The sequence below is a fragment of the Micropterus salmoides genome, unplaced genomic scaffold (assembly GCF_014851395.1).
Source record: "Micropterus salmoides isolate LMB-PRFRI ecotype aquatic unplaced genomic scaffold, ASM1485139v1 Ms_hic_scaffold_22, whole genome shotgun sequence".
Classification (NCBI taxonomy): domain Eukaryota; kingdom Metazoa; phylum Chordata; class Actinopteri; order Centrarchiformes; family Centrarchidae; genus Micropterus; species Micropterus salmoides.
In genome coordinates this window covers 14180057-14203944 of record NW_024041373.1, presented here as the reverse complement: position 1 = coordinate 14203944, position 23888 = coordinate 14180057, and the positions used below count along the sequence as shown (strand labels likewise).

The window sequence follows — 23888 nt, the reverse complement described above, 5'->3', positions numbered from 1 at the left end:
TGTCTCTGCAGGCCGCGCTGTATCTGCGCAGGGACACGGATAAATAACAACCATCCAGGACTGTCAGGTGGGTGCAGGCAGCATTTAAACTACTCAGCGCTAAGTAAACATAATTTTAGGCTGCCTAATGTCCTTCAGTCCCACGCCTTCGCAGAGCATGGCTCCTTATACGCCCGGTGTTGTAGCGTAGCCTATAGGAACTGATGTGTGAACTCTAGATGGTACCCTTACTACTATGCTGTGTATTTCTGCAGAGCCTATGTAGTCCACAATTGATTCCGCAGTTTAATATGGACAGGAGATAAGAGAAAACGCCAAATATTGCCTTGATCACAGTGATCACGCAAATTATAGCCCTACATTTATTTATAAGGTATGATTAGGCTACTGCAGCATCGCACTGGAAACGTAGGTTTTAATATGACCATTGGACCCAGTCTGAGAAGTCCCTCCCTAACTTGCTATAATAGTAGATAATGCTATTGAAAGCCCAGTCAATATTTACTATAGCTCACTGTAAATCACAAGTGCAGTACTACTACTGACATACAAAGCAAGAGTTTAACATGGTATTTTCTTTTTTTTTTTAACCAAATAATCATAGCCTAATAGAAATTAAATAGAAATGTTTCCCCATCCGTGTTCACTAACATCACTGATGTAAGAACCTCCTCCAGAAAATATTGATAATCTAGGTATCTAGATGTAAAAACACCTGTCAATCATAATAGCTGTGTTTCAATTCCTGAGACTGCCCCTTTGTTTACATTAAAACAAGAAATATGAAAACAGGCTCATTTAAACTAACTAACCTAATTTAAATCCAACAGAACGAAAAGGGGGGAAAATAAAGAATGTAGCCTATATGAATGTCATATTTGTCCATATATAGACTGTATTGCTTGAAACTGCGTGCGTGTGTTTCACTATAGCCCTATGCCCTTTATGTCCTTCAATTTACCTCTGTGAAGGATTTTGCAGCAAGGGCATTTTGTGGGGCGAAACGGGCATCAGTTTCCAATGTGTTGTGTTTTAGTGACACAAAAAGAGTAAATTCCTTCTGACCTGTGTGCTCAGTGATCCCTAAATCATACAGCCTGGCACTCCCTCTCAGCCTCCCTCTTTGTCACCTGAAAAACACTTTTATGAAATATTAAGCATGGAAAATATGCAGCCTCATCTTTAACTCCTCATTATTAGAAATACTTTCACCTATAATAATTTCACCTAACATAACTTGTGTATGCTTAATGCGCTGTTGGACAGACATCTATTCTAAATATTAAGTATATTGTAGATTGTCAGCCCTCTATAATAGGCTACATTTACTGCAGCCCTAAAGAGCATAACAGAACATGTAGCCCAGGCCTAATTTTACATTTTTAACGGAAGTGGGCCAAAACAAGTTTGTGTCAGATAGATAGATAGATAGATAGATAGATAGGCGGAAGGAAGGAAGGATGGATGGATGGATGGAGGAGGTGGTGTTGGTGGGTGTGTCTCTGTGGGAGAGTGACGTGCTGCTAGGACGCATGCCCCGTGCGCACTGCGCGTCCTGGCCTGTCAGTAGCAGCCAGATGGAAACGTAGGCAAGTGAATTTGGTGAGGTCATGTATTTTTAAAACGGCACAACGGAATAAATCATCATTCACCGGCAGCATAAACAAATAGTCCGTTGCTCCGGAACATTTCACCGCCGATCGGGGGGATCGATAGTTTGATTTAACGACAGAGGTAAGATAAGGATCCGCACCTCTGCTCCTCATACGTGCTTATTGTTTGGCCGTGGGGGAGGGTCGTATGTAGCTCTGTGCTTGCCGCTTTACCGACGTGGTTGTTATTTAAGGGTGAAACAATGTTGTTTCACTTACATACCACAAAGGCTCCTTTTTCACGTGGTTACAGTTACGCCAGTACACGGCGTTCCCGTATAGATTGAGGCAGCAGCTTGGTTCACCACCGACTGCGCACTGTGTTTCACAGACACAACCAGGCCCTGTCATATCACGATATGGGAGTCATTATCACCGCAATAATGCCTTCTTGTGCAGTGCCCGGCTTTTTCGGACTACTACGTTTTTTGCATGCACGGCCCTTTCATGGTGCAGCAGTCTGTACAGTCTACCTCAGCCGTCGAGACGAGGGGTCGTGTGGCCAAGGTTAACACGCTGATATCAAATGAAAATAAATAACGGGTCGATAGTTGTCCTCTGCTACGGTCTCTGCTGGTAATCTGTGCCGGGGAGATGACGGTCTTGTGTTTATCTGTGTCTTTCTCCGCCCTGCTGACAGTTTGCATGTGTGAACTAGGCAAAAAGGCAGTTTTGTATTGATTACATACCGGCATATGAGGATAACATGTGACAGAAGATATTTTATGTATAAGGTTGATTGTAGTAGTCGATATGTGTATGGCTTACATTTGTCTTGTTTATCCTGTGAGGGATGCATGTAAATTGGGAGAACGTAAGATTCTACCTATGGTCATCATAAGATTATTCTACATATTAGCGTGTTTATGTGTTACTGGTTTTAAAGTGAACTTGTTTTATGCTATATGATGCTATAGGCAAGACAGCTGCACCATATCATTTAATGTTTTGTTAATTTATGGTAAAAGAAATGACAGTTTTCCAAGCATGTGTATTTCTGGGAGACTGTAGTAGGCTATAATTTATGCCATCCACCACAGCCAGAATGGGGATTGTCCTTGTAAATATGTGCTTTGGAAGCCATTCATTAAATCATTAGGCAGAAGTAGCTTGGTTAATCATTAGAAGGCAGTGTGCTCCAGGAATGGCCCTGCTGTATGTCTGCTTTTGCAGGATACACATGGCATCTAGATGCATTACATCTCCCTGTCTTCAAATCCTCTTGGCTGGCCATTATTATAAAAAAAAAGAATGACCTCACAACAGGGCAACAGATAGCTACCACCAACAGTACTGCACACCATCTGCAATGTCATTCAAGCCATCATAACTCAGACGAGTGTAATTGTCTTCCTGTCTGAAACATAAAGAGAAGCAGCATGTTTATTTTCATGTTGTGAGGGAGGTGGATGTTATGTACGTCTTTGTGACGTTGGAGGAACAGAAGGAGAGCTGACTCATTTTATTCTGGCAATTATATCCCTCATATGGGCTGTGTGTCGGGAGAGTGGAAGAATGGGGAGGGTGATTGCGTTGCTTATATAAGAACTGAAGAAAAGGGAAGGAAGCTGATGTCAGAGTTTTCTCCTTTTTTAAAATTTTTTTTAAAGAGATATTTTAGTAAGTTTTTTTTATAGTGCAAAATGAAACATGTTTTAGGAACGTCATGTGCACAAATTGGCATCTCTGTGTTGTGTCTTATCTGGGCTCACAGCCTCATGGTGCAACTTGACCCAGCTAACATGTGCCTGTGGAAGACCTGCCTGTAGAACAGGGCTTGAGTCCTGGGCTGAGGTCCAACTTCATAGGAATTATCACCGGGCTTGGTTTTCCAGTGTGACAGAGTCACTCTGAGAGTCATGTTTCATATGATGGAGTAGAAACCTTCCCGTGGCCTGCTGTTCTGCCACCACTGCTGATGATATCAAATCTTCCACCCTGGTGTGTTTTGCTGAATTGCTGAGATAAGGAACTGCAGTGCCCACCTCAAGTGTAAAATTCAGCAGTGTCTTTTCTGCTTTACTACTAATCTGCTTTCTCTGGAGCAGGGATTTTCATTTGACTTTCTAATTTGTGGCTGGTCTGCTCAGCAGCTTATGTGATATCTGTGGTGTAGTCCTGGCACTACAAAATATTTAAATGTGTGCCCATCTTTGTGTTCACAGAGGACATTTTTGGATGCACAGAGAGCAGTAATCGAAGATTTCGCCATGAACAAAAACAAGAGAGAAAGAGAGTTCTACAGCCTAGATGTTGGGGATTCAACGTTCACAGTACTGAAACGATACCAGAATCTGAGACCCATCGGCTCGGGAGCACAGGGAATCGTCTGGTGAGTGTTGCAACCTCAACCATAGTCATTCAGCACCTACTTGGTGAAATATGGTTCACTGTTTCCAATGTCACCAGAACATTTCATTTAATGTCACCATGAGAAATTATAAGATAAATCCATATGTCCAAGACCATTTAAATTTGTATAGTTTTATTTTTGTGTTGATAACAAAAGCAGATACACTGATGTCTAATACCTATTATGCTACATTTGTGACTATATTTTGGAATGATTTGCCAACTTTGTTCTTCAGCTCAGCATATGACCAAATCCTTGAACGAAATGTTGCCATCAAGAAGCTGAGTCGGCCGTTTCAAAATCAAACCCACGCCAAGAGGGCGTTCAGAGAGCTAGTCCTAATGAAATGTGTCAATCACAAAAATGTAAGTATGCAAATATATTCAGCTCCATGACATCACATTTCAATAGTGGGAGATGTGGTATTTGAGATTGTGTTAATGGCATGTGTTAAGTGTGTATGTAACTCAAATTGTGCTTTTAATGTGACGTAAATGAGATGATAACATCATTCTGATTCATGTAATTTTATACCCACAGATCATTGGCCTATTAAATGTATTTACACCACAAAAATCATTAGAAGAATTCCAAGATGTGTAAGTAATTAGATGTGGAGTGCGGATGTACTTGTGTGCATTTTGTTTTCGTTTTGGAGCACACAGTATGTATCAGTTCATAAAATTGAATTACTCCCTCTTCTGTGTGTTTGCTTAAATCCTTCTCAACCACTTGTGTAAATTGTTTCTATCCTGTCAGATACTTGGTGATGGAGCTGATGGATGCCAACCTGTGCCAGGTCATTCAGATGGAGCTGGACCATGAGAGGCTGTCCTATCTGCTCTATCAGATGTTGTGTGGTATCAAACACCTCCATGCTGCCGGCATCATTCACAGGGTGAGCATCAGCTGGCCGTGACCACACAGACTAATGCCAGGCCAGTGTCCCGAAGAGGAACTGTTAACCCTTCTGTGATACTTGACACTGAAGTGTAAGGGCAAACAGTCATCTGCCGCACCATTAGATGACAAATATAGTCCTTTATAGTCCAACAGGAAATATTTTGTGTTACTTTAGGATTTCTGTTACAAACATTGGTGGAAAGAGCAAGTATTTGTAATGAAATAGTCTTGAACAAAATACTGAATTTCTGGCAGCTTTTCTAAAGCTGATGGGAGCTGGTACAGGCGTCTGACCTGACGGGCAGTTAAATATAGAATTTTCCCAGATGTCTTAATAATTAGAAGGTGTACAATGTATGTACTAAAATTTACAGTTGCACCTCATAATGTAAACACAAACTCATAAGAAATGAAATTATGACAATAAAAACTCTAATTGATAGCCTTTTAAGGGAATGTCGCATCTTCAACAAAACATTATAGTTAGAATAAAGAAGCAGCCAATCTCTTGAAGGAAAAAAAAACAATATTGAAAAATGCTACTACATGATTCATCTGGAAACTGTAAACTTATAATGAATTTGCTACTAGCAAGCAAAACAATTTCTACTGCAAGAGAAACATGACATGGACAAAAGTAATCTTTAGAAAACATGTGCTGCAGGAGCTGGAACCTGCAGGCTGGATTTCAGTCAAGATGGATAATGTAGCACTCTATCATCATGTGACTTGTATACACAATTATATAACCACGCAACGCAAACAAAGTTATCAATAATCCTTGTAATCTTACCATACAGCTGGTCAAAATGTTGCCATGTGGGGTCTATTTTGTGACAGACTGGTGTTTCCCTCCTTCATGCCACTTCTCTGTACATTAGCTTTCACTGCACTGATGGCCGTCCATCCTAATACACTTTTTTTTTTTCAGTGTGATTGCTTCATGTTGACACAATGAACATCTACAAACTTCTATTTTGGTGTGTGTTCCTCTGTAGGACCTCAAGCCCAGTAACATAGTTGTCAAGTCAGATTGTACACTGAAGATTTTGGATTTTGGCTTGGCTCGGACGGCTGCCACAGGCCTCCTGATGACACCGTATGTGGTTACACGCTACTACAGAGCACCAGAGGTTATCCTGGGCATGGGCTACCAAGCCAATGGTTAGTGATTATCCATTGACTGTATCTGGCTCTCAGTCTACACTGTCAGCCCTTGTTGATTTTCAAAGTATAAAAAATGAGTAACACTGTAGTGCACGATAATATTAAATTGTTTCATTAAAAATGTTTAATGTTCGTTCTGTTATAACCCATATATAGGGACCTGAAGATTAATCTGTTAACGCTGTGTAAGCCGCATGGTGCTTCTGTAAATAATGAGGATTTTTGTAAGAATGCTCTCTAACTAATCTCCTATTTCTAACTAACACTTGTTGCGCATTCCTCTCACCACTTATCGGCTTTGTTTACCGTGTTCCACTTCACTAGTGGACATATGGTCTGTGGGCTGCATACTGGCAGAAATGGTTCGCCATAAAATCCTCTTCCCGGGAAGGGACTGTATCCTTGGGTCTTAAATACTTCTTCACACTGACTATGTTTGCGCTTTGTGCTGTGCAGACTGTCACCTCTTTCCCTGGTAAATGTTTGGCTTGGGTACAATATTTTGAGTCAGGCTATGGGGAGTTAATATAGACCTGTTCAGCATGCCTTATTTGAAGCTTTCTGGCAGTCATGGGCTGTTAATGGTCTGCTTAACACCGCATTGCCTTCTCTCCTATCTGGTTGATGCTGCATGGTCTCCATTTTCATTTCACCACATCATCACACCACTGTCATTCTGGTTGCATTCCTCTCACTTCTTTGTGCTTTTTTCCCTTACCATTTTGTTTGCATGTTCACCTCCCTGTCATCTAAACATCCACCACCAGTGGATGTATGGTCAGTGGGCTGCATAGTGGCCGAGATGATCAGGGGAAGTGTGTTGTTCCCTGGCACTGATCGTATCCTTCCCCATTATTGATTGATCACCGTGTCATCACTTCAGTCTGTGTGAAGAGATCCAACACCATTCTGAGAGTTTCCCTCTGTCACATTCCTCTCCATTGTCAAATGTTCCACCCGACAAACATGACCTCCATCAATGCTCTGCTGCACCCACCTACTGCAAGAACTCAAACTCTGACTATAAAAGGTAGCACTTGCCGAGAGAGTATGTCCAATAGTTATATATTAGCTGCATAGGAAAGGAGTGAGTTGCTGTATCACTAAAGATCATGTGATCTAGGGGGGGGTGTGTGTGTGTGTGTGTGTGTGTGTGTGTGTGTGGACTACGTAAGTGGAGCTGTTGGTGTATGCACCTCAAAGAAAGATAAATGTCACGCTGCCTTAATGGTGTGTTACAGTGCGTGTGTGGTCTGTTTCCTTAACATTTATGCTTCAGACATCGACCAGTGGAACAAGGTAATTGAGCAGCTAGGCACTCCATCTCAGGAATTTCTAATGAAGCTGAACCAGTCAGTCAGAACGTACGTTGAAAACAGGCCACGCTATGCTGGGTACAGCTTTGAGAAACTCTTCCCAGACGTGCTCTTCCCTGCCGACTCTGACCACAACAAACTGAAAGGTAGTGGGCCTTTTTTGTGTTCTGTAACCCCTTCATCAAACCACATTTCTAGCTTTGTGATTCATAGCACAGCATCTTATCTATTTGTTGTGTCTTCCCTCAGCGAGCCAAGCTAGAGATCTCTTATCCAAGATGTTAGTGATTGACGCCTCAAAGCGCATCTCTGTAGATGAGGCTCTGCAACACCCCTATATCAATGTTTGGTACGACCCAGCTGAAGTGGAAGCGGTAAGTGGATCGCTGATCGGACCGCATGATCGTTAAATGGGTCACATGAGCTTTTAATCACATCACTTGAAGTGGAAAGTTGGCATCGCTTTTGTACCACCAATGTGCCATTTGAGCCATTTTCTCTTTCTCAGCCCCCTCCAAAGGTCCTAGACAAACAGCTGGATGAGAGGGAGCATACCGTGGAAGAGTGGAAAGGTTAGACAGCATATTAAGATTCTTAACACTACACTCAACACTTCACTTTTCACTGTCAGTTTCAGTGTATTATTTACCCTCTGGCTCCTGGTGTGGCACAGGAATTAACCACGGTGCTTGGATGTGTTTCCTAAGATGTTTCATACAGTAATAGTAGACGTTAATAGTTTGATTAAATTTACATTTAGAAATTTAGTAGGGTCTCCAATTTGTTTTACCACTTCAGAAAATGGGTCATAGGTGAAGAAGTCAGTGTACATAGCTGAATTTTGGTGTTACCAATTAGCTACCGATCCAGCTGGTTAATTGAGCAAAACTGCTGTCACTATTAAAGTAATCCACTATAGTTAATAGATTTATTCTTTGTGCAAATCAGATGTGTTTTACAATGAATGTGATTAGTTCATCAGTGGTGATGTAATGATGAATCTATTCATGGAAATTGCAAAAATAAACTATGTCTACCGAAATCCAGTGGGACAGCCAGTGAATGTGTAGACATTCAGTCATTAGGTCACAGACATTGTTTCCCGAGGAGCTCTGTATCTCCACTGTAGTTGCCACAGGCTGCATGGCGTGACTTGAAATCCCCTTTTTAAAGCCTCTCAGTTAGTGTTTTCCACTGTGGGAACCTGATTCTGTGGGGCATGGGAGGGCTTAAGATTGTGAGTAAATATCACTTACAGTTGCGCAGCAGGATGAGCTCATCCTAACCCCTGCCAGGTGATAATGACCCCTCACTCATTTTTTAGAAGGGTCACACCAGCACAGCCTGTCCAAATTAGAAACATGATGCTCTTTGGACTGTACAGTATGCAATACACTCTGGCTTTACATGTAAATGTGTATCGAATACTGTGATAATTGCATCGATGATTTCTCTGTTTTTCCTGCCAAACCTAACCTTCTCCTGTTCTTTCATTTTTAGTGCTAATTTATAAAGAAGTAAGCGAATGGGAGGAGTGGACAAAAAATGGAGTGATAAGAGGCCAGCCACCTCCTTTAGGTGAGTAATCATTATAACGTTAGCCAAAAAGAGGGTGGAAAAGATGAATTACATTGAATCTTAATCAATACTATTTTTGTTGTTGGTACACCTTTTACAAGGTCTTGTTTCACAAGATTCTGACACCCTGTCACCCTGTATGAGTGAATAAAGCAAAAATGCTAATACTTTTTGTTTTATTTTATGAATGTTACTGCATACTTCTTATATGCATACAACCCAGTAAGAACTTATGTGGGGCTGTGCAGGTTTAACCTAGACATCTAGGGGATCACAGAGTTGACAAAGCCTGCTGACACAGACTAGCAAAAAAAATAAATTGTTGCTGTACAGTATATACTGCCAGGAAAAGTAAAAGATACATGTAATCCAGGCGACCCAGTCCAATCATAACATACAACATTTTGTTCTGAAAGCAACCATTTTCTCGTAATTCTGTTACTTCATTCTTCTTCAACTTTATTCTCAAAATCTGAACTGAAATGGTCAAATGTCTGTAGAACTTTAATTTTTTCACTTTTTGACCTGCAAATGACCAAATCAGAGCTTACAGGGAACTTAAAGGGGACCTAATATGAAAGAAGAAAATAAATCTCTAGTGCGCTTGATCTTGTGGTGCTCCACAATGCAGAAGCTATGTGGAAGATCCGGTTAATTTTATGTAGTGGTATAATATAAGTGGCCCTGCGATGGACTGGCGACCTGTCCAGGGTGTACCTCGCCTTTCGCCCGATGTCAGCTGGGATTGGCTCCAGCCCCCCCGCGACCCTGTACACAGGATAAGCGGTTGACGATGGATGGATGGATGATATAATATAAGTGTGCTGTTCTTTGAAACCAATTTGACATAATGGCCAAACTGTGGAATAACAACTTCCGGGTCTGTCACGTGATGCACATCAGCCACAAAATACTTTTCCCCATAGATTTAGGCTACATCTACAATACTATATTTTCGTTTTAAAATGGAGACCTTTTGCTACGTTTGGGAATCCAAAGACTTAAAACGGACCCGTTTGAAAACGCTGCTGACCCTATTTTTGTTTTAAAAATGACTTCCAGTCTGTTTTATGCCGCCACAGTCTCTTTGTTACTCCTGTGTTACTTTCAGTTTCACATTGTTGTCGGTCCATGCAAAATCACTGGTGAGGTTATTCATTTATAGTATTACTTTCTTTTTTTTTTTTTCTTTTGCTAAATCTTCTGCAGCTGCAGTGTAGACAACCTGCCTCTTGTTTACACCGGCACGTGCATGCCCAGTGTACCTGAATGGAAACTAAATGTGCGTTTTCAGTCGTTTTAATATAGACTGTGATCAATTCAGAAACACAGCTGACACGCTGGTGTTGACGGAGATTGTTTTCGTTTTGAAACTCAAACACGTAGTAGTATGGATGTAGCCTTAAATTGGGAAAGCACCAGGGTCCCCTTTAAAGTTTGAGGCACCGCTTACATCTGCATATGTGACTCATCAGATAATGGCAGTATCCTGTGTATTCCAATGAAACCTATTCGTTGACGTGTGTTTTTCGCAGCACAGGTGCAGCAGTGATTGACAGCCCCCCTCAGCCCACGTCCTCCTCCTCTTCAGCCAACGATGTTTCATCCATGTCCACAGAGCCCACAGACCCAAGCAGTGACCCCACCTTGACCTCTGAAACAGATAGCAGCTTGGACAGCCACACCTCTCTGGGTGCACTGGCCTGCTGCAGATAACGTACACATACAATTCACACACACACCTACACACACAAATCTTTCCTCATCAGTTGTGTGTGATGAGACAGGGTTTACGCCAAATGGAACTTCTCATGTTAGTTTGTAGAGCTGCGCTTTTAATGTACAGTTTGTTTTTATTTCCCCTCTCCCCCTATACTGCTGTAAATGATTGTGGTTTGAAATTGTATCATTAGTACTGTATTTTTGCTGCAAAGAATCAGAGTATGTTTTGATGTGATGTATGTTTTGAAAGAGAGGGATTCGAGTGTACTTTACACATTGCTGTTTTTTAGCTACTGCAACACAGTCGAACACCATACTGTTAGCACTGCAGTATTATTTTGAGTATATTTTTGAATTGTTCTTTTGCCATTTTTGTATTGTTTTTGGGACATTTGAATGAATCTCAACCAATTCTCTCTTTAACAGTAGACCATAGCACATTTCATCTTGGATCCAAATTGCAAATGGATGATTTTTTGTTGCTCATCTTTCTTGTAGAAAGCATCCCTTGGTGTATCCAAGTTAACTTATTTCTTAGTATTATGCCACCTCTGATTGTGTGCATCTTGACAAGCAGTCAAATGGTCTGTTACCCTGACATTGAATTTCTTTTTTACTATAGCATACTGTTAACCTGACTGTATATTCACTTGTTTATTTACTTAGATGTAATTTGTAGGTTGATAGTCTGTTGGATAAGGAAGAACAGGGTGAATGTAAGTGAATAGAAATGTGGCATAGTGAGGAGCCAGTAATTACTGTAAGCACTGTAACAAGTTAATGTAGGCCACTCCACTGGCTAGAATGAGTTCTGTATTTGGAGAATGTCACCAGAGACTAAGTCTAAATTAGTCACTTTACCCTTTTGGCAGGTTCTTTCAGACATTATTCACAGCTGTCTGATATTTAAGATATTTAATTTAAGTGCCCTTACTCAGTTTGATGATTTTCTCCGTGGCAGATGCCCCTCTCTTCTGTGGTGCGTCTTTCTGAGTTCTACCTCACACATGCACACACACTCAAACATAGGTTTTTCAAGATACAGTATGTAGGTCATGGCACACTTCATTCGAAAGAAATGCGAAAAAAAAAAGATTCAGTTTATTGTCTTTATTTGTTATTTATTTATTTTATTTATTTATTTCAAGCTAGGGAGGTGTCTATTGTATGTAATGTACATTTCGATCAGAAGTACTATTTATATGCATTTTTGTTTCTTTTTTTGTTTTGTGTGCAATATAATTCATAGATTAGTATAGTCAGTGATTGATCTGTACATTTTACTGTAGATGTATGTTTTCTGAGAGTCAGGAAACAGGCATTTGCTACCTACCATGATAACCTTTGGATGTATTTGATGGCTCAAATTCCCAACCTGTCCCATATGCCCCTTTTCATAGTTGGGCACTCCAGGCATTAACCCCTAGCATCATCTCCCAGAATGCACTTTGGAGCTTGTGACGCATGTCCTGACCCTTTCTGGACCACATCTCAACTGTTGTGGCTTCGTCTTTTTTTGGTTTTCCTCTCCTCCACCTCCTCAAAATTAGAAAAGATAGAATAGACTACGCATGAGTTTTCTCTGAGCAAATCTGGTTTTAGTGCAGGTACATTTAGAGGAAAGAAAGGAAAGCCATTCAGTACTACTGGGATGATGCTGCAGACATCTGATGTTTTGGCCAAACATTGACAGCAAAGAGTGAACCTGTTGTGATGTGTTTATGTAAGGCCAGTTGTGTGAATTTTAGCCTTTGGATCTGAAATTGCCTCACTAACAGACTAATTAGATACATCAGAAATGGAAACTGTCTACTTTCAACTCCAGCAAATAAAAGAGTTGAATTTTAATGTCTCACATTGTTGTTTCTTTGACTGTCAAGTTAACAGTTCTTTCAAGAACACGAGTTCTAAGCGGAAATGAAGAGGTTGTGTATGGAAAGCCTGTACCTCATATATAAGGCTTTTTCTGCTCTCTTACAGAGGAATATTCACAATAAATAAGCAGCTAAATAACCTATGGTGTATAACAGCTAGAAGGAATTTTGTCGAATGGTAAAATGAGAGGTGCTTGGTCCAGAGGAGTTCTTGTTTGGCACCGGCACTGTTCAGTGTAGGCACAAGACGGCTGTACTAAAGAGGACGCGATGGCAAGTAGTACTGCACTAGAGGTATTTGGTCTTCAAAGCTTTGGAGCTGGCTGGTCTTCCCAGTAACTGAGCTCCTCCTCCTCTGATGGACCAGATGAAGGCAGGTTGGCCTGGTCTAGTTGGTCCGTGTTGCTCCTGTGGTCAGATCTCCGAGGGTTTTGAAGAACTCCTCCATCTCTTGCTGGAGGAGAACGTTGCGGTTCTCTGCGTCTTGATGAGCCCTCTCCGAGTTCCTGAGTCGGATCTCTAACATGTGGCACTTCTTCTTCTCTTGGTCCAGCTCCTCCTCAAGGCAGTTTACTTGGGACTGGTATTTGGAACAGGACTCCTCCAACCTCAAAGAAGAGGAAAAATAGTTTATAAAAAAACGCCTTATGCTAATATAATAGATTATTTGACAGGAAATGACAAGTGACTCATTCTTACTTGCGAATGCAGGTTTCATAGCTTGTCCTCTGTTTCTTTAGCTCCTGCTTGACCTGGGTCAGCATGTTGGCGAGACCTTCATTCGTCCCTGGGAGATCCTCCTCAGTGCCGCTAGCACCATGATCAAGGGTATTTGTACTGTCCCCCACTTCTGTGGGTCTCTCCTGACTTTGCCCTAATTTTATTGACTTATCACCTCCCTCTGGCTCCGTCAATGAGATCTCAAATGACGTCCACATGGACGAGGTGTCAGCAGGCAGGCTCAGACTGGAGGGGGCAACATTGTCATAGGCAGACAGCCTGTGGGATTGGTGGAGGGCTCTGTGAGAAAGGGCTGTTTGAGGGGAGTCCTCCTCAGAGTCTCTCTGGGAGTCCTTAAGTGAAAGAGTGGTCTCTTTAAGGGAAAGTGTAGAATCCTTCAGAGACAGAGTAGAGTCTTTAAGTCTTTCACCTGATGAGGTGGTGCGCCTGTGAGCTCGGAGGGACGACAGGCCATTCATCAGCCAGTTGCTCCCACCAGCTGCTGACACATCCCCTGCCGACCCCCCTATTTTCCCCCTCGTGCCACCAGATGCTGCACTGCCTTTGAAGGAGCACCTCCAGGAGGGCAGGGCTTTAGACTGTTTACTTGGGCTAATAGCTACTTCACTTTCACCTTTCCCTTCAGTTTTGTTATCTGCTTTTCTGTCCACTTTCTCCTCTATCTTGCTTTTGCCCTTCTCTTCAATCTGACCATCCTCACCCTTCTCAGATGTTGTAATGGGGCTCGGTGCAGTCGGCTTACTCTCTGTAGAAGGGGTGGAAGATTGGGATTTCTCTTTAAGGGTTTTGGAACATGTGCCTGAGGAGGGTTGGGGGTCAGTGTCTTCTTGTGAGAGCCATTCCACTTTGCTACGTTTGATAGGACTCTGCTGTTGCTGTGGGGGAATCTCTGTCTCAGTTTTCAGTTCCTCCTGTTGGTAAAGTTTGGCGTGTTCACTGATCAGTACAGTCATCAGATACTGCACCTGTGAACTTCCTGTTTATAATAACAAACACACATGTATACAGCTGAAGTGATATGTTTCGTGCCATTGTACATATTGATAAGAAAGTAATTTTACGTCACAAATGTTGCTGCAAATTAACACATGTTGACATTATCACCAACCCTCAATCATAGTAACTGGATCCTCCACTCTGGGCCGAAGGATATTGGGTCCAAACACAGTGGCCAGATTCTGAACACTCATCTTATTCTCATTGGAGTGAAATTGAACCTCGTCCAGAAACCTGAGCAGACACAACCAAAAGCAGAACTTATTTCCACACACATAAAATCAGCAGTGTTGACTGCTCTGCTTACAATGAGAAGAAACCCCTGGTTCTTTATATAGTAAAATGTAAACTTATGAAAAGGAGGACTGAGTCATGATTCTGGCTGACATGTGGGCTCATCTATATAGATGCAGAAGACATGCAATTAAACACACTGATGACAAGGATGTGGGTGTAATGAATGTGACTTCTCTGAGGACTTGTCACCATCACACAAATCATCAAACAGTGAATGGGAACGAACAGCAATAATAAAATCAATCAGAGTCACATCAGTGAGGTGAACAACTGCTGATATATACAGATGACAAAAAGTGTCTACTCACTTGCAGATGTATTTAAGGAGGTTGTAGTTGACCTGTGGAAGGGATTTTACCTGTTTGCCTAGCTCTATGATACCCTTGAACAAAAATGGGACATGTTTATTACCAAGGCAAGAGTTTGGAAATATGCCAGTAAAGTGTTAAGCCGACATGCAATTACCATTGCTTTATCCTTGGTAAGAAGCTGAGCACAAGAGAGAAACTGTGTGTATTTGGAGAATGGGATTATAGGCTCCGGTAGCTCCCTTATGTACAGCTTTAGCAGTGATGCCACTGTGTGGACATCTGTGGTACTGTAGGAGACAGAAAGCGTACATAAAGAATACCATCCAGCATAGATTATAGCTTGGCAAACTGCTATAGATAAAATGCCCCCTCCCATTGCGTCACCTGTCAAACACTGGCTTCTCGCCACGGTCAAACGCATCCTGCAGCTCGCGGACATGATTGGTCTGCCCAGGGGCCCGGAAAAGGCCCTCCTCCTTGAGCCCATGTTCACGTATGAAACATACACACTGTTCGACCAGCACAGGGACCACTCGCTGAGGGCCACACTGGGCCTCGTACAACATTGTCTCCTCTAGGTGCTGCCCAAAGACACCTGTAGCCACACAATACAGAAACACCAAACAGGTCATTAATAGCTCAGAACGTTTCCTTATGTGTACCCTAGAGGTTTAGGTCCCCCCTTTAAACCACTAATAATGTATTTATTTAATTACAGTAAACAATGCTGTAGATATTTGTGTGTATGCGTCTGTTTAAGAATCACACCTCCTCCGAGTGGAGCCCATATTACTCTACGTATGGCTCTGACCCATTCCTCCATGTCACTTTGAGAGCTGGCCATCAACAGGAAAGATTCATGGCTTATACCTGTCCGATCCTTTTCTCCAGTCCCCCCTAAAACACAAGCATATTATTTTCTGGATCAATAGGACTAAATGACGAGCACATCGCAAATCCACTGTGCTTCGTAATCATACACAGATAAGATACCACTTTTGCAAATTTCTTTTCTAATCACATAATCTGTAAACAACCAATAACCTTATTAGCTCCAGCACCCCCTGTAAAGTACAAAGGCACAGTCATGCAGCTCTGCCTCTCCTCTCTCTGGCTGCACGCAGCTTGATACCATCCGGTTTGACATTTTAGTTTGACATTTTAGTGTATTTCAGTTTAGCTTTGATTACACAATATGAAATTCTCTCTCTTTATGTGACTTTGTAATCACTTGCTTTTGAAGAGGTGGAAGCACTACTCAGATGGAGATAAAAGCACCAAAGCTGCTATTCATAAAATTTCATTCTTATATTTCATACTGATGAAACCCTTATGAAACCAATCCAAAAGAAAGAGATTTTCAGAGTGGATTTGGTAGGAGTTGCATATGCCTTGCTATCTAGGCTATATATCAGTACCTGTATTCATAACTAACTCCTGCACCGGGGTACATAGTGTGTTGTGTGTGAGACAAATGACCCAGAAAGAGAAGTGCTCCCTGTGGACAGCAGCAACTGCGCCATACCTTTTACTCAGTCTCTCTCTGTCCAGGACCTTTTCTTCTGCATCTTTTCACTAACAAACTTTCTCTATAAAATTACACTAGACACCATCTCACATGTTAAAAGGCCACACCAGTATATTTGCATGTTTTACCCTAATTTAGTACAAACTGCATATAGTTTGCAAGACTGCCAACCATTCTCCAAAGCACAACATAATGTTTACATTTTTGAATGTTTTTTCTTAACTTATAGCAGCCTTCGGTCTCCATTTATTTGTAAGGGAATGGGTGTTTCAGCATTGCCTCTAATGCAACACGTTTTATCTAGTTGTAGCCAATTACTCACTCCTGTAAAAGTGATATTTTACACGAAGAGCTTGTCAATCTTGACAATGCAAAAAGCCAGAAGGGTACATATATAAAATACTTCAGTCTGTATTGAAATGTCCTTCAATACAGAAACATTACAACATAGTATTTTTAATTTACATCCTCTTTGATAATCAACACTAAGAAACATTTACTTACTACCATCATTAATGGAAACCTCATCCCCAGGATAAACTGTCATGGTGTTAGTGACCCTGCTGCAGTAATGGCCCATGTTGAACCTGTACTGCTAGTGGACAATTGAGCAGTGGCAGCCTTTAAAAATAATGATTGCTTGCAGGGGAATTGATGCTGATATGACCCAAGATGCCATTCCATGAGAGAACAGAGGCGTTACCATCAAAGCTAGTCACTGTACAAACTCTCTCATATCTCATATCTTCCAACTAGCAACTTCATATCTATTCAAGTACAGCTTCCAACTTCTTTCTATCTCTCTATCAAGCATGCCCCCTGATCTCTGTGGGGTACATACAGTCCACTGTTCTGACCACAATCATGCCAACCCCACGCTATCAAGAGCAGAAATGAATGAAGTCCTTGTTTAACACTCAGACACATCCCTTCTGTTGTTCTGTATATTTCATGCATGTGTGTATGCAGCTCGTATGTAGCTATAGATTCACTTCAGTTTTTTTCCATTTATTACATTGAGTCTGGGTCAACAAGGTTTATACAGAGGATATGACCTGTTGGATGTATAGTATGGTTTGAAGAAGCACAGACAAATACAGCAAACCTGGTATTGGGTTAATGTTCTAGCGGTTGTTGCCACTTTGGGGTTTCATAACCTTCTGAACACCAAAAACTCATGGGTGGCAGGTATTGCTAGGTTTTGCACTCTTAGCCTGAATCCAGCTTTGATCTTGATGTCTTTTTTTGCAAAAAACATTTTTACTATTGGTGGGAAATGATATTAGATGTGCTTGATCATAATGAAACATAACATTTTAAATAAAAAATCTAAAGTGAGCCCAGTGTTTTCTCTGTTTGGCTGAGATAGTGATGAACAGATGGTTCAGCATCACTTGAACAAGACTTACTTACTTACTTTGTCACTTCCTTACGCAACACCATGTCACCATGCCAACTCACCTGGAATAATTTCAAAGGGGTGGCGGCCAGGCTCATCCTGATTGGCAGGCAGCTCATTGACCTGACTGCCCTGAAGAGGAATACAACCCTGTAGGAGAAAGAACATGTAGGCTTGAGACAGACAGAAACACAGACTGACAGACAGGCAGGTATGAGGAAAATACCTGTATCAAAAGTATTCAAGGTCCAAACAAAAAATCAATTAGTGGTTCAGGACTTGGACATGTAGTCCGCGTTAAACATTATAGAGTACAGTGAGATCTGGGCATCTATCCAACAGAGGGAGGTAATGATGATGGAGGGAGGGATGACTCAGGGAAACATCTCTTCATCTATTTATCCCTTTGGCGCTTCCTGATGTTCTTGGCTTTTGGATCTTTCCAGCATAGAGAAGGCCAAAGGTCACCTCTTAAGTGCTTACAGCAGAAGCACAGGGCAGGTAGTTACAACATTATCAGTGTGTGTGTCAGGACAATAACAACATACTACAACTTAAATTGAGAGTGTGGGTATGTCTTAATAGAGGATGATTTATGTGTGAAAGATGAATGGATATTTATCCTGATATATTTTGACACCAAAATTATTAGGATAAGAGCAAGATAATGTAGCTTTAAAAACCATGGCCACACAATGCAAAACGGTGCTTCATTTTCCTTGAGGGCTTGTATTTTGTTGTCTGATTTAAAAGGGTCAATAAGCGATTTTCAAAGTTGGAGAACACACAATGGATTGACTGGCCCTGGGGGAAAATACTTATCAGATGAATTCATGGAGCTTGAATATGTATCAGGCTCCAAACCAAAATGAATTGAAACAAACAGTAGTGCAGACTCCTGGGGAAACAGGAGACATCAGGTAACTATACATATATATGTGTTACTTTTTAAGTGTCACCTGTGCCTTGGTTTCATCCTGGTCCTTGTAGAAATACAGAGCTTCAGTCCTCAGGACAAACCAACGCAGCTGCCAGTTTTTCATGATACTCCGCTGTCTCTTAAGCCAGCCTGCCTTCAGTGCTTTCTCCTGATCCAGAGGAGAGCAGGGCCTGGAGACCCGGGACAACTCACCAAGCACCATGCTCTTGGACCGTGCTGCATGGACACACACATACAGATAAAGTGAGGGAAAGGAGGCTTGGAGGATTAAGAGCATGGTAATGAGTGAGACAGAGAGATATACCGAGTTACATAAAGACAGAGGATACATTTTATTTTGGGATTTTCTTTCTCTGTTGTTATGCTATTATTCTAAAAATATACCCAGAGACAGTCTTCCTTGGGTACTGTTAAGCCCATAGGCCTGACCATGCATCCAGACTTCTTCTTATGTAAATCTACCAAGACATGACCTCCATTTTGCAGCAAATATATCCCGCTTTAAGATGAATTCCATCTATCTATTCTATTACATTTTATTATGTGTTTCAGATATTAATGAGGGAAATTATTATTTCCAATTTCATCACTGTACAGAAAGCAGTTCTGCTTTGGATCAGGTTGCGCTTTAACTGCTACAGACTGATTACAAGCAAGGATTCTATATTAGCATAGGCATGCCAAAGGTATAGAGCAGAAACAGTGACACAATGCCTAGGGAGTCAGGGAGTCAGAGAAAGATAAACAGAAGGCAGAGGGAGAGGATAGAGAAATCAATGGCGTCTTTTTTTCCTGTTAATTGCATCTTGTTTTCTGCTGAGAACAGCAGGGAAGGTATATGCAAGGGCCTGGACTGAAATCTCTCTCCTGTTTCCTCTGTCTCTCTCTTGCTTATCAGCTCTCTGTCTGGACATTTCATTTCTCCCCTTTCTGGATGTCCTTCATTTGCAGAGTCATGATTGAAAGGAGAAGACTGGAGATGAAGCAGTCATTAGCAAAACTGTATGCTCACAGCAGAAGCAGGCAGAGCAGGGTCTATAAATACAGCAGACATGGCTGCGCATTGTACTTTAAAAAAGAGACCGGAAATCTCAGAGAGGAACCGGTTTGTTAATCTACTGTCAGCAAAGAAATATTAATTTTTACAATTAGTGCACAAGGATCAAATTGATATCTTTTCAGAAAATAATGTTACTTTAAGTGCATCCCCTCATATTTAAAACAATTATATATATTCACTCGTATGTTATTATTATGTTCCTAATGATAAGTGATAATAAAACAGTTGTTTGAAGTGAAGCTAATTCTCATTTACTTTTAGGTATTTTAATCTATAACAGTGCATCATATTTTATAAACTGATCATGTTTTGTGCATAAAATCTTAATTTGTAAATATACTTGTAACTACAGCTGTAAAAAATAGTGGAGTAAAAAGTACAATTCCCTTTGAAATATAGTGGAAGTATGAAGTCAAGTCAATTCATTTTTATTTAAATAGCCCAATATTACAAATCACAATTTGCCTCAGGGTGCTTTACAAGTAAACAAGTAAAAGTCCTCAAACACCAATAACATCTTGCTTTAAGATTCTAGACTAATTGACTGCCTTAAGATTCTGGTCTTATCTACGGCTCTGAGTGCGGATCCAGCTCTGTGATGCTGTATGAATTTGCCCTGGATGATGCTGCATAAAAGGGTCAGAGGAGGAGCAGAGCTGGGAATCTAATCAAAGGAGAATACCATTACAGCAAATGAGAGATGGCAAGCGCACAAAACGTGGCAAGCAAACTGAAGTGGCTGCTGTACTCCAACTGTGTTTGTGAAGGAGAAAGAAGAGGCACTTCTTCATCCCATCCTGTTGTATAGTCTTACTTTTACGGCTGGTCAAGAATAAGACAACGCCTGCCAGGGGAGAAACAAGGCACCAACCCTGCCTAAGCGCGCGCACGCACGCACACAAAAGTAAGCGTTCTTGAAGCTGCTGCTCGCCAAAATATCGCTCAGTTTTGTCCATTTTCTTACAAAAATGTGAAATTGATTCAAGGAGAATTTGAGGAAACTTATTTTCTGTCAAAGTGGAAAGCTTCTTAAACAGAAATCACGTGGATGTTCTTCTCTAAAAACCAATGCTCGTCCATTTCTTGGTGATAAGTTGGCAACTGTCACAACTCCCCAAACCACCTGAAACAACATGTGTCGATTGCTACAAAGAGCACAGCAAGTATTTATACTCTGCATCATGATAATCTTAGTGCCCTGAGATAGTCCTGTGATGTACAGCTTCCTTATTCATCTTCACACAGTCACATGAGAGGCATGTATATGTGGTGTCCTGACTTCAGTGGCCGCAAGTGGATTTTACCCTGTGTTAGAGGAACTGTTTGACAGTCAGCTGTTGTGATTCACAGGAGTAGAGAGCCCTGCATTCCTTTCACCAGCTCTGACCTATCTGTCACCTGCTCAAAGCCACCGTGCCTACTAACTATCCCAATAAACCCTGAGCAGATAGACATGAAGTTATGTCTTCAGGTGTGAACATGGCAGGATGCACACCATTGTTGGAGGGAGGATTATCTTTCCAGCAGCCATGTTTACTACAACCCACAGTGTCTCCATCAGAATCAAATCTTCTAGGAGCGAGGACAGTATAATCATGAGAAGCAAGAGATTACATTGTAGTAGAGCATGTTAACTCTCAGTGATTATTGGACACAGAAGATAAAGCCTCAACACTTCAAAAACATTCCAAAAAAAACTCAGGTTGGCACTGGTGCAGATTCAGTGCTAACATGGCGCTGTTACACCTTTTTGATGTCATTATCAATGATAGCACTGACAACAATACTGATGTTACATTATTACAAAGACAGCAGGACAGATGGAGCTCTGCAGAGGCAGCGAGAGAGGGAAAGAAAAAGATGGACTGCAGGGAGGACAGACAGAGGCAAGGGAGCAAAGAATGAGAGAAAAGAGATGGGGCACAGAGGAGGGATGGAGAAAGGGGAGGAGGGACTGTGCTTACCCCGGCGTGCCTGTTTTATCTTGGGGCTCAGCATGGTTACCGTTGCTGTGCTGCTCCCTCTCACAGAGACATGACTGCATCCCTCTGTTCACACACTATTTCTCAAACACACACACACACACACACACACACACACTCAGCGTCTCTCGCTGCTGCCTCGCCCTGTTACTCCTCATCCTCTCCGAGCATCTCTCTCCCCGGCTCACTATCTTGCACTTGGACACTGTCTCCGTCTGATTTCACACACACACACACACACACACACACACACACACACACTTACAAGCACTTAACCACACACTCTCCTCTTCCTCCCCTCCTTCCTTTCGTCTCACTCCTCCTCTCTGTCCCACCGGCCCAGCGTACTGTTGTTCTCACATACCTCGAGCCCTGCCCACTCTCTCTCTCTCTCTCTCTCTCTCTCTCTCTCTCTCTCAGCCTTCTGCTGCACACTCTCAGTATCAATTTCTCACCGTCTATAAATATGTCCGGCAGTGTGTCCTCTGTCTTGTCACCCATTTCTTTACACCACCCATTTCTTTCCACCGCCATTCTACAGTCTTCACAATTCCTCCAGCTGTTTGCTCATGAAGATCTGATTATGGCCTTGTCTGTAGCTGAAGTACAACCTCAGATCAATACATTTGATTTAGCTGACACCATTCTTACCATTAAATGTTTAAATGTTTGGCCAAGTCATTGTACTGCCTGCACTTATGAACTGTTGCAGGTGGATGATAAATTTGGGTGGACGTGGGTTTAAAAGCTGTCAAAAATCCACTATAAAGCACTCGTATTTAGTATTCTGACTCCTTCAGACTAAGATTTATAATCTAAGGGGAAATACCACACTACTCAGTCACTCGGCAATCTGCCTGGTAGTGAATGTGATAAAGCAGATAAATGCTGCAGGTCAAGAGGCTGGATGAGACTAAAATGCAGCACAGAGGCACTGCTAGAAGGAAGAGCTGACTGAGCTTTCTCATAAGAAAAAATAACCATCTCGGTCAATGACAAACACTTTAAGCTGCCTTAATGGAGGCTTTATAAAGGCAGTAGCAGGTAGCAGTGCATTAGTAGTAACATAACCTTGGCAATGTAATTCTTTACTTGTATAAAAACAGTTCACACCCTGATAAACAGAGAAGATCTCACACAGATAGAAATGATAGAGAAAAGTTGTGGACCCAGGGTTCTAAATATCAAAAATTTAAGCTTAACTTTATGTGAGAGCTCAGAAAGCCAGAAAGTTGTAGCTTAAGCAAAAAATAGATCATCACCTTCCTGATACAATGATCACTGTTGCAAAACAAACTAAAAACTGAGCTTTACCTGCCAATTCCTTTGGTTTGTCACTGGTCAGAGGAATCCTGGATGGTTTCATGGCAGCAAACCCATCTGTACAGTGTATCCTTCTCCAATGAGGCCATTTCTAGAGCCACAACAGACACAAACACAACACACAGGCACACACAAGGGTAATAATGAAATCTCAGTCCTCTACGTAATTGATAATCACTAGGAACCAAATTCAATGACATTCACATACCCAAAGAGAAGGGACTACTATAGCTGCCATCATTAACACAGCAATGACGTGCACCTGAAGAATGCTGAAGTGAACAGATTCAGATAGAAGGAAGGAAACAAAGACAGTCATGCGTGTATTACTTGCCATGTCATCTTGGATGGGCAGACCAGACGACTCTCAGTCTGGAGCCAGACTCTCTGTCTGATAAGACTGGCATCACATACTCCCAAGCAGCTGCTGTGATAGGTGCTGCTTTACAGAGAAATAAAACACAGCTGTGCGACACGCTCCTGCTGTCCTCTTCTGAATTATCAGTCTGTCGCTCTCTAAGGAAGTGAGCCGCCTTGATGGAGAAGTGAAAACTGCTGATGTCTGTCTAAAAAAATATGAGTTTCTCTTTCAGATGTTATTACTGTACATTTTTGGCTCACAAAAGAGTACAATCCAGTGGCTTAGTGATTTCTCTATGTAAATCAGAAAAAAGGTCGCAAGCTTTAAAAGCTCTGTTTCTCTCTAGCTACAAAGTGAGTTTAAAGAGAAAGAGAAATGTTTCTTT

The 23888-nt window shown here is 41.6% G+C and overlaps 2 protein-coding genes across 9 annotated transcripts; one reads left to right on the top strand and one right to left on the bottom strand.

Annotated features, from left to right (window-relative positions):
- The first annotated feature begins 1540 nt into the window (after nucleotides 1-1540).
- mapk8a (mitogen-activated protein kinase 8a) lies at nucleotides 1541-12539 on the top strand. 6 transcript variants are annotated; one of them, XM_038737092.1, is made up of 12 exons: nucleotides 1542-1734; nucleotides 3818-3984; nucleotides 4241-4370; nucleotides 4546-4604; nucleotides 4765-4903; nucleotides 5907-6072; nucleotides 6843-6914; nucleotides 7355-7537; nucleotides 7641-7765; nucleotides 7900-7963; nucleotides 8892-8969; nucleotides 10510-12539. In XM_038737092.1, the coding sequence occupies exons 2-12, from the start codon at nucleotides 3863-3865 to the stop codon at nucleotides 10683-10685; spliced, it is 1314 nt and encodes a 437-aa protein (XP_038593020.1). In that variant the 5' UTR covers nucleotides 1542-1734; nucleotides 3818-3862; the 3' UTR covers nucleotides 10686-12539. The 6 variants fall into 6 exon arrangements, 4 of the variants coding, with proteins under 4 accessions (XP_038593020.1, XP_038593021.1, XP_038593023.1 ...); XM_038737093.1 differs by lacking the exon at nucleotides 6843-6914 and adding an exon at nucleotides 6400-6471; XM_038737095.1 differs by having other exon boundaries at nucleotides 10505-10669.
- On the bottom strand, nucleotides 11787-23776 carry arhgap22 (Rho GTPase activating protein 22). Of its 3 annotated transcripts, none has more exons than XM_038737089.1 (11): nucleotides 23477-23776; nucleotides 23134-23233; nucleotides 18797-18993; nucleotides 17900-17987; nucleotides 15679-15807; nucleotides 15295-15505; nucleotides 15065-15197; nucleotides 14908-14981; nucleotides 14415-14536; nucleotides 13265-14282; nucleotides 11787-13173 (listed from the first exon to the last, which is right to left on the bottom strand). In XM_038737089.1, the coding sequence occupies exons 1-11, from the start codon at nucleotides 23477-23479 to the stop codon at nucleotides 12954-12956; spliced, it is 2295 nt and encodes a 764-aa protein (XP_038593017.1). In that variant the 5' UTR covers nucleotides 23480-23776; the 3' UTR covers nucleotides 11787-12953. The 3 variants fall into 3 exon arrangements, with proteins under 3 accessions (XP_038593017.1, XP_038593019.1, XP_038593018.1); XM_038737091.1 differs by lacking the exon at nucleotides 23477-23776 and adding an exon at nucleotides 23351-23395; XM_038737090.1 differs by lacking the exon at nucleotides 23477-23776 and adding an exon at nucleotides 21802-21896 and having other exon boundaries at nucleotides 23134-23230.
- Between the last annotated feature and the right edge of the window lie 112 nt (nucleotides 23777-23888).

Excerpts from the sequence above, each read along its gene's own strand:
- mapk8a (XM_038737092.1), top strand. The coding sequence starts at position 3,863 with ATGAACAAAAACAAGAGAGAAAGAGAGTTCTACAGCCTAGATGTTGGG. Across the intron at positions 3,985-4,240 it reads GGAGCACAGGGAATCGTCTG|CTCAGCATATGACCAAATCC; the intron begins GTGAGTGTTGCA and ends TTTGTTCTTCAG. Across the intron at positions 6,073-6,842 it reads CATGGGCTACCAAGCCAATG|TGGATGTATGGTCAGTGGGC; the intron begins GTTAGTGATTAT and ends ATCCACCACCAG.
- arhgap22 (XM_038737091.1), bottom strand. The coding sequence starts at position 23,383 with ATGATGGCAGCTATAGTAGTCCCTTCTCTTTGG. Across the intron at positions 18,994-23,133 it reads CAAACCAAAGGAATTGGCAG|CACGGTCCAAGAGCATGGTG; the intron begins GTAAAGCTCAGT and ends GTGTCCATGCAG. Across the intron at positions 17,988-18,796 it reads AGGATGAAACCAAGGCACAG|GGTTGTATTCCTCTTCAGGG; the intron begins GTGACACTTAAA and ends TTTCTCCTACAG.